This window comes from Hydra viridissima, unplaced genomic scaffold (genome assembly GCF_058129835.1).
Source record: "Hydra viridissima isolate aposymbiotic clone 2 unplaced genomic scaffold, HvirCarnegie_v1 scaffold_10, whole genome shotgun sequence".
NCBI lineage: Eukaryota > Metazoa > Cnidaria > Hydrozoa > Anthoathecata > Hydridae > Hydra > Hydra viridissima.
The window spans coordinates 8,021,882-8,035,949 of record NW_028324309.1 but is presented as its reverse complement, the minus strand read 5'-3'; the positions used below and the strand labels follow the sequence as shown (position 1 = coordinate 8,035,949).

The window sequence follows — 14,068 nt, the reverse complement described above, 5'->3', positions numbered from 1 at the left end:
AGATAAATTTGTGAAGCTAGATTAAACTTGTGTATCACAATCAAAATATTTGAGTGAAAATGAAACTTGAATTATTTGAACTCGAATTATTTGAAAAATTTTATTATTTGATAAACTTGTATCAAAAAACTTGAACAAAATATTTAAACTCGAAAAACTCGATCTCGCCAAATTTGACGAACTCGCATATACTTTGGAGAGATGTGCTTAAAAAAAGCTTAAAAAAATTCGTAATTAATATTAACAAGAGAATTTCTCGAGAAAGAATAATATGGTAACCATGGTAACTAACTGAATTTTTAACTTGACAAAAGTTGCTTTTTAATTATTTATTATTCAAAATGGTTCAGAAAAAGGGAGTAAAAAGAGGGGAAGGGGATGTAGGGGAGCTTTTTCGTTAGAATGATAAAATACTATATATATAACATATTTATGGGTTTTTAATATCATGCAAAAATTGGGATATTTGTTTCAACTAGGTAAGACCAAAATTTTTTACATAGGCGGTTTATAAAATTCTCCTGATTATTTAAATAAGGGGCTAAAGGAAAGTCGGATGACAGGGAGCATGTGCCATCACCCCTCTTCCCTCAATAAAAGGGTTATGCCAAATAAACTTTTTCAATAAATAATCACATTGAATTGCAAAAACCGAACTTTGGAAAATGCAAAACAAGACACCAATTTGGCTACATTTTATGCAATAATGAAAATTTCAAAACGCAAAAAGTAGCGAAGTCATTGACAGTTTCAAACTTTTTAATCACAGAATAGTTGTTGACAGTCAGAAAATGATTTGCCAAAAAGATAATAGCTTGAGAGACAGAAGCTTCAGAAAGTAGTTTGAGGTAAAGGTAAAGCTAAATTGAAACACCGGCCATATTAACCGAAGAACCAAGTTATGCTGTTACCTTAGTTTCTAACAAAAAAATTTTACTTCTAATTATATTTCTTATTAGGTTCATTATAAATTATCTACTTAAAACTGAAAAACGAGAAATAGCTAAACTAGAAACAGTAAAGTGAGGACCGGTGAAAGATGTGTGTATCATCCTCGAGGTTGCCAATTAGCTTTTAGACATTAGAAACAATAATAGTGATAAAAGTTTGCAACCTATGTGTATTTTAATACAACGTGATAAAATAAGTTTTTTGACAGAAATTCTTTTTCGGAAATCAAAACATCAAAGTTCGTCCGTGCTATTTTAACTTCTTGTTTTTTAAAAAACAGGAAAACAAGAAAAATGGCGGATCCACTTACTCTTTTAAGGCAATTTACAGTTAACAAAAAAAGTGTCTTAGAGCGAGATGATCAAATCCTATTCGATAATATATCGTTTCTAAAAACTGCTAAGACAAACTATATTATCGGGAGGTAAAGAAGAAAGTATATTATAAATTGTCTAAAACGTTTAGCTGAACATGGCTAAATATTTAAAATGATTTCCAGCAATATAGTAAATGAGAGGGTAATTGACTTTGTGTATGTATATGACTATTTATGAGAAAAAGTTGCTAATTATCTCTTTTTAAGGTTTAAAAAAATTAAAGATAGTTACGTAATTTTTTTGAGCTTTAGTAGTTTTATGTAGGAGGACTAATGATGCCATTATTCCTGGTGTTTTTTTTAGTGGCTGATTTAAATAATCCTCCCACATAAAACTACTGGGACATGGGTAAATGCTCTCTTATTTACTTTATATTGCTATTAAATAATGTATGATGCTTAATTCTTTGTATTTAGATATACCTTTAAAGTTAAGTAACATTTGTATATCAGTGAAATTATAAAATAACATGAAAAAAAATTCTATATCTATTCAAAAATATTAGAATATTATCTTATTAAAAAAGTTTATTTTTTTACAATGATAACAACACACACACTGACACAGAATCAAAGACACAGACACATACACAGACATTAGCACAAAAATTTTTTAATGATATGTTTCAAGTAAAAAGATAAATTATTTCAAATAAATTTTGCAGTTTTTAATAGCAATTTGTTTTATTGAAGTTCACTAAAATAAGTTTTTCTAAACTTTAATAAACCAGATATTAATACCTATTTCCTGGTGTTTCTAATAATAATGATATCATTTCTTTAAGTTAAACTATATTATTTCAAATCAAATCAAATCTTAGTTTGAATATAATATTATCTAGTATAAGTATTGTTTAGACAATTACAACAACCTCAGAAAAAAAATCAAATCAGAAAATGCAGTAACCTTTTAATCTTTTTTTAGAACTGCACCCAAGGAATATTATACATTAGAAGCATTGCTATTTTTGTTAAAGAATGTTCATTTGTCACATCCTATATATGTTCAAAGAGCGGGAGTAAGTCCTATTTTTTTGGGGGGGTCGAGGGTGGGTGGAGGAGTGATCTTTTTTTTTAAAATATTTTAAAGATCTCTGAGTAATTTAAACAATTAGAATTGCTCATAAAATAACCAGGTACAATTACTTGTGTGTGTACACTCATATATATATATATATATATATATATATATATATATATATATATACATACATACATACATAAAGTAGCGTGCAAAAGTTTATAAACAGCATAACTTTTTGACTTTTCAGTGAAAATAAATGTAACTTTCAACAATTGTTCCTATAATGTTATTACATACTGTAAATTACTCAAAAAAATGATAACTTGTAACGGAAGGGAGAAATTCAAATTTTATTGAAAACATAATTGTACAAATGTTTATAAACAAATGAAAAAAATTCAAAAAAAGGTATTATTTCTAAGTCCTCCACAATATTTCATCACAGCACATTAGTGTTTTGTTGGATAGCCTCTAGACTTTAAAATTGCTTAACAACAATAAGTTATAGAGTCAACTAAGTTGATCAGAACAACTATGCGGATATTTGCCCAACAATCCAAAAGCACCTGGAATAAATCATTTTTATTGATCGGTTTTTTGCCTTTCAATTAACAATCGAAATATTCCCAAAGATGTTCTGATGGATTTAAATCTGAGTTTTGAGAAGGCCAGTCTGAAATAAGATTTTTTTTCAAATTGAAAAAATTTTTTATAGAATTTGCACAGTGCTTTAGATTGTTGTCTTGCTGGAAAATCCAACCACAAGGCATTTTGTCCTTTCCATGTGGCAGCATAACATTTTTGATTATATCTAAATAAAATTGATGCATCGATTTGCATATATTTAGATATAATCGGTGCATCGATTTACTGTCAGTCTTGATCCACTTCATTGCATTGATTATATCTAAATATAATCGATGCGATGAAGTGGACCATTAGAATCACAGCTGAAAGATCCCAAACCATTATTGGCCCCCACCAGGTTTAACTGTTGGCATTTGATACTTAGGAGCAAGTCTTTCATCTTTCAGACATCTCATGTACTTGATACCTTTGCTACAAAATATACAAAACTTTGATTTATTACTAAATAAGACTTTTAACCATTCTTTGGAAGTCCAATGCATATGATCTTTTGCGAATTTCAATTGGCCTAAGCAATTATTTAATAATATTAATGGTTTCTTGGCAGGATGCTGACCAAACAAATTATGCTGATGCGGGCAACATTTTGTAATATCTACACTGCACTTAACAACATAGGGGAGACCGAGGCTAGTTGCAACAAAATTTAAAAAACTGCATTTATCTCTTTAAACTTTAATATTTTTGAAATTTTTTTTTCAGGGTTATAAAATAGATCTTAGTGACATTAATCCAACATTGATAAATGTAATATAAAACTTAGTTATTCCACAATAGTGAAACAAAAATGAAAAAAAAGATGTTGCAACTTACCCCACATTGGGGCAAGTTGCAACAATGAACGGGGTAAGTTGCAACATAATACTCTAAAAGTATAAGCCTTGAAGAGTTGAAAGAAAAATTACTAATTAATCTTTTTAATTTCTATATGGCAACAAAAATTTTATAATTACAATAAAAAAAATGTAGTATTTTCCTAGAGCTGCAATACATTTATTATGCTAGGCTTCACATATACCTGATTTATTTAGTAAAATCAGAACTGCTTTTGAAAAAAAAAAATTCTTTATATATATATATATATATATATATATATATATATATATATATATATATATATATACACGCACAGTATAGGACAAAATATTTGCAACCAAATAATGCTAATTTAGTTTCTTTATATAAAAGTGCTGCATTTTTTCAATTTAGAGAAAAAACTATGTAACTGTTTAGAGACAAAGTTCTTCAAGTTTTATTCATCACAAAGTTCATTATTTGTACACAAAAATTAATAAATTAATCAAAAGTATTAAAAAAAGTTGATTTCCTTCTGGACAAAACAAGTGCAACTTGACAAAATGTTAACCAAGCTGTATTTTGCTATCAATATTTCGTGGCGAATCCTTTGTTGTCGATCACAGCCTTGCATCTTCAAGGCATAGATTCGATCAGGTGATCAATGAAACTTTGTGGAATTGCTGCCCAGGCCTTTTGGATTTGTTCAAACAGTTGATCCTTATTACGAACACCTTCACGATTAATTCTGCGGTTGACGATCTCCCACAGGTTCTCGATAGGGTTGAGATCCGGAGATTGAGGCGGCCAATCCATCACCGATAGGTGGTTGTCTTGAAACCACTGCTTGACTACTTTTGCAGTGTGTTTCGGATCGTTGTCTTGCTGAAAAACCCATTTTATTGGCATATTCCATTCAGCATGAGGTAACATAATATCTTTCAGGATATTTTTATACATGAAATGGTCCATTTTTCCATTATTTAAATGTATTGGACCTAGACCGTTAGCAGAAAAACACTCCCAGACCATTACATTGCCTCCACCATGCTTCACGGTCTTATGGCAGTAACGTAAATCGAGGTGTTTTCGGGCCGGTCGACGTACACGGCAAATGCCATCGCTCCCAATGATGTTGAACTTCGATTCATCACTGAACAGGACAGTTCGCCATTTCTGCACATTCCAGTCAATATGAGATGTAGCAAACAGGAGTCTTTTCTTCTGGTTTTTTAGTGAAATCTGCGGTTTCTTTGCAGGGCGTCGAGAAAACAATACGTCTTCAACAGCATGTTGTCTGATTGTTCAGTCCGATACAGGCAGCTCTAATTGCTTTTGTATCTCGACTGATGATATCCAAGGATCCTTCTTGATGGATCTGACGATCATAGAATCCTCTCTAGAAGTGGTGGAACGCGGTCTTCCACCTTTGTTATCTGCTGCCAACTTACCCATAGAATGATATTTGGAACATAGTCTTGATACGGTCCATTTTTTCAAGCGATATTTATCACAACTACTTTTTTGTGACATTCCACTTACGTAATCGCCAATAATTTTCTTTCTTAGTTCCAATCCAAGACTGTCGGGAGCCATTTTTATAGATATTTCTGGATGATATTTCTGGATGCTACTGGATGCTTCCAGATGCTTCTTCTGGAAAATTCTGGAAGCTTCTGCATGCTTCTGGAAACTTCTGGATACTTCCTTTAATTATTAAAAAACTTTCGTGATGTTGACACGGACCAGACTTAAGAAAATGAAACAAACCAAAAAAGTTGCACTTGTTTTGTCCGCTGCAAAATGGCACTTGTCAACGAAATTCTGCCTGTGTGCATATATATATATATATATATATATATATATATATATATATATATATATATATATATATATATATATATATATTAGGGCTGTCCAAAAAAAAATTTTTTTTCAGATTTGATTGCATAGTTGTTTATTTTGTGCCATTTGACATAGTAATTAACTGTGCAAAAAATCTTTCCAATCAGATAATGTTTAGGGGGTGCTCAATGACCATAAAGTTTTACGAAAAATGTGAAAAACATGGAAAAAGTAACAAAGTTCCACAAATTTCTAAAACCCGGTTAATTAGATTTTTCAGATTTGATCAGTTTTAATTATCTCTAAATATTAAATTCTGAATACAAATTACAATCCACATCCACTTTAGACTGGTTTATTAGCAGAGAAATTAATGAAATAAAATACTGCAATACGACTAAAGTTCTGCGGTTTTTGTTATATCAGAATTTTTCCAAAATAAAACACTAGGATTTTTGACTCTTTGTCATTGATTAAAATATGAATTATAAACAAAAAAACATATGAGCAATTAACATTTAATTATTGTAATGTTATAGTTCGTGCAATGTTAATGCTAGCGAGGACTATAACTCTTCAGAGTACACTTTCTGGCATCTGGCACTCGCTTTCTGTGATCCTCAACCACCTGAATTAACCTCTGCATTTCAGATTCATTCCTTGTAATCGGTTCATTAAACATCGACATTAAAGCCACAGATCGTTCGGCAGCATCATTTACTACTTTCAATGAATATACTAAATTTTTTCCTTCTTGGTATTCTGGGGAATCATTCCAGGTAGCTGGATCGTTGTTGAACAGAAAATCAATATCAACCTTCATTGACCGCAACGCACTTGCTGAAACTGATGTCACCAGCATGTCCAGAGATTTCTTCTCTAGACTTTCAATGTTCTTTAATTTGATCAACCTTTCAGACCAGTTCTCACCGTGAAATTTCATGTTGGAAATCATTTTTCGCTTCTCTTCCGTTTGAAGTTTGTTTGAAAACAAAGCTAGTGGGACCAATTCTGGTGAAAGGTACCACAAATGGTTTTGAAAGTTCTTGACTGCTGCTTCGGAAATCGTTTTATTCACAACTGCAAACTGCTTAAGTTGCTGAAACAGAAACAAGTCATTAACTGGAGCATCGCTGGCATTTGTGCATGATATCCAAGATTTTACATAAACCAGACTAGCAAATAAGCAAAATTCACAGAGATTTTTTTCCTCTTTTGTGGTCAACTTGAACTCTTCACGAAATAAATAAATCTTAAAAGAATAAATAACCTTGGCCATCCAGCGAGCCATGTGATAAGCACCAGGGATCTTGAAATGATAATTTTTCTCTTCTTGATCAGGCAGTTTTCCAAGTATTAACAGACAGAGATCCATGATTTCTTTGTAGTCATCCCTTGGCATTTTAACATGCAGGTTTTCTTTGAGGAATGCAATCACTTCATTTTGTAGTTCTTGCACCAGGGGTATTTTCATTCGAATGTCATCCAGAGGTTTAAAATTTCCTTGATTAACTTTGGGCCAATATTGCTGAAATCTCTGGAAAAGAGGTATGTTGGGACCAGATGATGGTCCAAATAGTGATCCAAACACTCCTGCTACTATGATCTCATGAACATGATGTCTGCAAGCGAAATATAACAAATTTCTACCTATATGTTTCTCTAGAACTACACATGCACCATTTTTGGAGCCAGTGTTAGAGGCTGTAGTATCAAAACTCATTCCAATAACATCACCAATTATGTCCCAGAAATTAAGCAGATGAATAACTGCTTTTGCTTGGGCTTCTCCAGTTCCAGCTGATAGTTTTGCTATTCCAAGTATTTTGTCAACATTGTGACCTGTCACACCTACAGATAGCCGGTCAACATTTGCTTTAGGGGCTGCAGAATTTGTACGATCTATCATCAGTTTGCCATCCCAGTGGACGATTAATGGTGGTTTGTCCAAATCGCAGAATTCAGTTCGAACAGTGGCTTCAATATTTGATCGATGGTAGGTTCGTTTTCTACGGACTGTAGAACGTGACAATGATCCATCATCGAGGTTCTGTCCACCAGCCCTTGCAATTGCTGCTGCTAGTATAGTAAATTTTGTGTCAGATAGATTAATTCTGTCTAATGTTGATGAAACATCAGGCGAGTCAAGAATTGTATCTAAGATACATTGTCGTTTTGGAGTACTTGCTAAACTTGATTCAGCTGACCCTGAAGAACTTGCTTTACTGACTTGTTGTCTGTAATAAACAGGGATTTCTATCTCAAAATCTCTATCAACCATTTTGTCATTATCAACAGCATCGTTATCGTTGTCATCACTATAACTTTCGTCATGTATAGGTTCAATAACAGGAACTATTGCACTCGCACCAGATTATCTTTGCTCTTCTTTTAGCTTTCGTTCTCTCTCTGCTTGTTTCCTTGCTTCATTTCTTTCTTCTAATTTTGAAAGTTCTTTGTCCTCTCCAAACATCACCATTTTTCTCTGACATCTCTGATCCAATAAAAATTCTTTATCTTCTTCAATTCTGATCATGGTTTCAGCATCCTTGTGGGCAATGTCAAAAAGTAGGCCAATGGTGTCTGTAAATGATTTCTCTCTCGATTTCTGAGAATCTGACAATCTGGATTTATTTTTTTTTATTAATTTAAATTCCTGGACTAAAGTTTTCAACTTTAAGACTACATTCGGATGAAATGCTGTCAGAATACGGGCTTTATTCCAAATAATAATCAGTTCATCAACAGTTGTTTTAAGACTTTCAGGCACTGACTTTTTGGTTGAATTAAGATGATAAAAAAATGTTTTTAAAACATCAGATGTTAAGGGAAGAACTTTATCTGGAAGATTTGGCTCTGGTTGTCCAATTAAAAAGATTTTGGTTTGAAGTCGTGTAGAGATAGCAACACGAGATGATGCTGCCATTTCAATGATAACTGAAATATTATGAGAAAATCAAAACTCAATACCATATTATACAAACTTATCATTCAGTTGTTGGTTTATGCAGCTGCAGCAATATATTATAATAATTATTACTAAAGAAATTAAATAAATATTTTCAAATTAGAAATTATTATTATCTGCACTTAATAACAAACAATACACTACCAAACTACCATGCTAGTTTTCTGTAATAGGTTACTAAGGTTAGGTACTATCAAAATATTAATACATTTGTTGTCAAACTGAAATTCCAAATAAAAATAATATTTATACTTGTAAACCTTTTTATTCTGTTTGAACAAATTCTAAATTGAGTTAAATAATAGTATTAAAATTATGAATACAAATTTTAACAAAATGATATAAACACAGTTGTTTTAAACACTAGCAGACATTTTTTAGTCTGGTGCCCTGATGACAGTTAATCTGCTGCACTTTAATTAATCTATATAGCACGCAATCAGACAATATTTCAGTGGAAAAAATCTAACTAACCAGGTTCTAGAAATTTTTGGAACTTTGGAACTTTTTACACGTTTTTGACGTTTTTCGTAAAACTTTATGGTCATTGAGCACCCCCTAAACATTATCTGATTGGAAAGATTTTTTCCACAGTCAATTACTATGTCAAATGGCACAAAATAAACAACTATGCATTCAAATCCGAGAAAAAATTTTTTTTCCTGTGTTCACATGAACAGCCCTAATATATATATATATAAATACAAATATAAATATAAATATATAAATAAATAAATAAATAAATTTAAAACAAAAATTTTATGATGAAGATAAGTTTATATAAGTTGTATATGTACATAATATATATGAAGCATATGTGTATATATTTATGTATAATATATTATGTATATATACATGTTTGTTATATGTATAATATGCGTAAATTTATATACAAAAATTTATACATAATATACATATAAGATACATGTATAGATACATAAAATGTAATACATAAATATATATACATATATATATACATATGCCTCATATATATTATATACATATACAACTTATACAAACTTATCTTTATCTTAGATAATGGACGTTTATTTTATATAACAGCGTAACAATAAACGAAAACTTTTGTTTTCGTTTATTGTTACGCTGTTATATAAAATAAACGTCCATTATTTTAGAAAAAACTAGAAAAGTGCGTAAAATTAACAAAACTCGTAGCTAATTTATGACTCAACTTACCCCAAGCAATTTGATGCAACTTACCCCACAGGCATTATAATCACTCTAATCATTTTATATAATTATCTATATTAAAAAAATCTATTTTTTTTTAGCTTTTTGTGTTTGAAAAAGATTTTTTTAACTTACCATTACTTTATTATGGTCATATACCTCAAAGTTTAAAGTAAAACCCAAAAAAACTTCAAAAACAAAATTTAGAATTTTATATCGAAAAAAAAAATATCAATAACTTTTGAAATTTTTATTTAATAACTGTAAGTTTTTTACAGCTGATGTGTTAAAGCTATAGTTATATTATTTAAAAAAATTTAGGAAAAATATATAAAAACCATTCTTTAAACCGCGATGTTGCAACTTACCCCTGTTGCAACTAGCCCTGGTCTCCCCTATTTATTGCTCAAAATGCTATTTACTTTGAAAGCACTTTTGCAGAGATCTTGTTTTGATTTTCTCACCAAAGATCTGTCTTGATTTTCTGTAGTTATCTTTGGCCTACCTGAGTGATGCTTGTTTTCAAGTGTCTTGGTTTCTATATCTTCTAACCAGCACGCTAATTGTTGATTTAGCCAAATCATAAAGCTCAGAAATTTGCTTATAAGGAACATTCTTCTCTATAGCACGTATATTTAGATTTCTCTTTTCTCTTGAAGATTACTTTAATTTTCCCAGTAAAGTATAGTCACATTATAGGAATAATTATTAAGACATTCATTCATTTTTAGTCAAAAGTTGACTAAAAATGAATGAAATTCATAGACAATCTTAATCTTTTCATTATAAAAATTTATAAAAACAAAACAAAATGCTAGAGGTACATTAGAGTGTTATTTGTGTCTTTTTTGTATATTCTAATTATTATCTGTGTTTCGTATTCCTATTTTAATCAACAATAAAAATAATTTGTGCAAAATTTAAGCTCAATTTAACAAATATTATGAGACCCTCAAATGCCTTGCAGTTTGAGCTTAGTATACGTTAAAATTAATTCTGTTAAAATGCCTCTGTAGAAGAATTAGAGCAGATCAAGTTTTTTTTTTTGTTTTGTTTGTTTGTGTTTCCAATTCAACATGAACCTCAAGTAAAAACATTTTAATGAACATAATAACAGTTTTAGTAATTGAATTACCAGAGATTTAACACTCCAAAGATTTTAATAAACCAGTATCAGGCATAACAAAAACAATTGCATTCAAAGTTAATAATGCCAAATATATTTAATGATCTTGCTGTTATCTCTAAGTGCTGGTGTTTGTATTTAGGATTCTTGTAAAACTCAGGACATCAAATTTGAGTTTTCAAGGTTCCAACCTCATTTTTTCCAAATTAACACCTTTATAGTTTATCATGCACCACTTTTTTAATACTTTTATCAATATCCCAATTCTGAACACATCAGCTATAATTTTAGTATCTGATAATTTAGGAAACTGTGATCTAATTTTTAAGAGTGTTTCCCTGTTTTGATCAACCCTAGTTGTTGTCTTATTTTAAATATAAGCTGTGTCAAACTACTATTGAACATATTACAGCTAAGATCAATTTGCAACTATTAGCTTGAAATAATCTTATCACATCTGAAAATAAGCAAAGTTATCTGTCTGCTGTTAAAGCTAAACAGAGGATTTGTGTTTTGTTTGTAACTTGGAATTTTTCATACTTGGTTGCAATAGATACCATTTTTTCAATCTAGATAAAAGCAGATCTACACTAACTTTCAAGAGATTTAAATCTCTAGATAAATCATCAAGTTCTAGTTTGGGAAAGTGAGGTTCACCATATTGTCAATCTTCATCTTCTTTATTTTCTTCATAATGTTGGCATATAGTAAACCTGAACAACTTTATGTAACCACAAATATCCACTATGGTTGTTTTCTGTCAAATATGTCTGAGCCATATTTTTAGCTAACATAAATTGCATAATTACAAATAACATAATTACAAATTTTCACCAACGCAGAATTTGAGATTAAAATAGATTTTGAACCAAAATATTTTGGTCCTGGTGCCTTTCAATCCAGATGCCATTGAGTTGTAAATCTTTATATTACAGCCATTTTAATTATAATTCAATTCTAAAAATCAACAATAACTTTACATGTTAGAATTCTATCAAATACTTTTCTAGCACAAAATTGAAAAGAATTTTATTATATAGAAAGTTTTTTTATTATTTAACTCTGGAAAAATTTTCAGCATTCAATTCTAGCACTTGACGCAAAACAAAAATTGTTCGACTAAAAGAAAATGTGAATAGTTGAGTTATTTAAGAATTTTTTTTTTTATCAATTAAATCCAGATTGTTTTTTACCACTATGAAAGAGCCTAAGAAATCATCTGAAATGTGTAGATTGCTATAAACCAAAGTGAATCCAGAGAAATCATATTCAACTTTTACACTGGAGAATGTTGTAACATAAACTACCTGCAAGATTTCATAGAGTCAATTCCATTTTGTTTTCTGGTTTTTCTTCCAGTATGCAAGAAGTTGAATTAAATGTTTAATGTTACTGATGCTTTATTATCCCATTGTAAAATTAGTTGACAAATATCTTTATCTGGTTCTGAAGATGCATTAACTTGTCTGGTTCCTCTTCCAGTATTTTCAATGAAATAGCATACTTTTTCAGCTTCACAACATCTTCTAAGTTCATCAGAATAATCTCTTCAGAAGTATTTGATGAATATTACACATTTGATTGTGTGGAATCATCTGTTGCTAAAGAATTTGGTTGTTTTTGTTGAGTGAAAAGTTTTTGGATTTTGATCAACTGCGCGATTCCTCTATTCAACATTTCTAAATTAAACAATTCATACCTGATATAAAGCAAAATCTAGGATCCAGAACTAAAGCAGCAATAAATGCTTCACAATTAGAAAAACTTTGTTTTTGTATATTAATTGTGTTGATCAGTAACAATTTTTATCCCAAATCACCTGCTGAAAAATCCTCATTTTCTATTTTCATTAGAATCCATTGAACATAGAATTCACTCATTGATAATTTGCAAATTAAAAATCCATCATGGTTGAATGTATTGATAAAACAACATCAAAATATCTATTACGCTCCATGATGCATGATGTAATTTTGATTTTTTATGTCATAGCTTTTAACATGCTTCTGCATTGGAAATCTTCTATCATCAAAAGAGTGTAATCCCAGCATTATGCAATTTATATACAAGACTTTTTTAGAGTTTTAAATGTTGGAATATATGCTACTTTTTTGGATTCATTAGCAACTTTTCTGATGTTATTCAATGCAACTTCAAACATTGATGTTATGTCTTTGGCAGCTAGCTGACACATATTTTTGCTACAGCTATAATTTCCTTTTTCATTCTTTAAAGTGCCTATATCAATTTCCTTGTCTTTGAAATCTTTAAATTTCTCACCATAAATTTCAAGGATTATTTTCATTTGATTTTGTGCATTTTGGAGAATGTTTGAAGCCTTCATCATGTTCTTTCACTGAACTATACAAGTTGTGTAGATATCATTAGCATATTTTTCAATTTTTCCATTTTCCAGCTAAGCAGCCGAAATATCACCAAACTATCAACCTTCTTGAGTAATTATGCCTAAGGTTCTCTCAGTCATTGGCCTCTCCTTCATATATCTACAGTTAACTCCAAACACATTTCTTTCATATTGTGATGCACTATCAAACATTAATGTCATAACATTTTCAGTTTCTTGTCTTATAAACAAAAAAATAATTTTACATGCATCACAAATGAATGTGTTGATTTGTAATAAATTTGCGTTTATCAATAAAGATATTTGTCCAAATTCATCAGCTGATGCAAAAGACAAGTTATGGCACATCATTAATTGAATCATTTCTGTAATTAATTGATTTGCATCAACTTTATTTGTTTAATTAATTGAATCTCATTGTTATTTTGATTTCTTGTAGCTGAAGTAGCTTCAACTAATTTGATTTTGTCCACTTTTTCTTTGTGTTTTTGAAGAAGGTGATCTTTGAGGTTATTTAACTTACCTTTGTAAAATTTTTTGGGCATTTAACATTTCAAATTGACTTTTCACTTGTTCATTCAATAAATTATTTTTCATTTTTGACTTTTCAATAAATTATTTTTCATTTTAATGTATTTTAAATCTTCAGTTCAACTAAATTTAATTTGGCACAAAATTTTTGAATTTCTTTTACCTGGTGTCTGTTATAAAGTTCACTTAAATATTACTTAACTTAATACTAATATTTTTCATACTGAAAACAATAAATGCTATTTTAA

The 14,068-nt window shown here is 30.0% G+C and overlaps 2 protein-coding genes across 2 annotated transcripts in view; one reads left to right on the top strand and one right to left on the bottom strand.

The window, feature by feature from the left end:
* The first annotated feature begins 1,180 nt into the window (after positions 1-1,180).
* LOC145180847 (parafibromin-like) overlaps positions 1,181-14,068 on the top strand; it is a 60,725-nt gene continuing 47,837 nt past the window's right edge. The window contains exons 1-2 of the mRNA XM_090101205.1: positions 1,181-1,375; positions 2,253-2,346. Coding sequence (XP_089957331.1) covers positions 1,245-1,375; positions 2,253-2,346 — 225 coding nt within the window. The 5' untranslated portion in view covers positions 1,181-1,244. The remainder of the gene's footprint in view (positions 1,376-2,252; positions 2,347-14,068) is intronic.
* On the bottom strand, positions 6,173-7,920 carry LOC149882971 (uncharacterized). The gene is made up of 2 exons (XM_090099954.1): positions 6,910-7,920; positions 6,173-6,738 (listed from the first exon to the last, which is right to left on the bottom strand). The coding sequence occupies exons 1-2, from the start codon at positions 7,918-7,920 to the stop codon at positions 6,196-6,198; spliced, it is 1,554 nt and encodes a 517-aa protein (XP_089956080.1). The 3' UTR covers positions 6,173-6,195.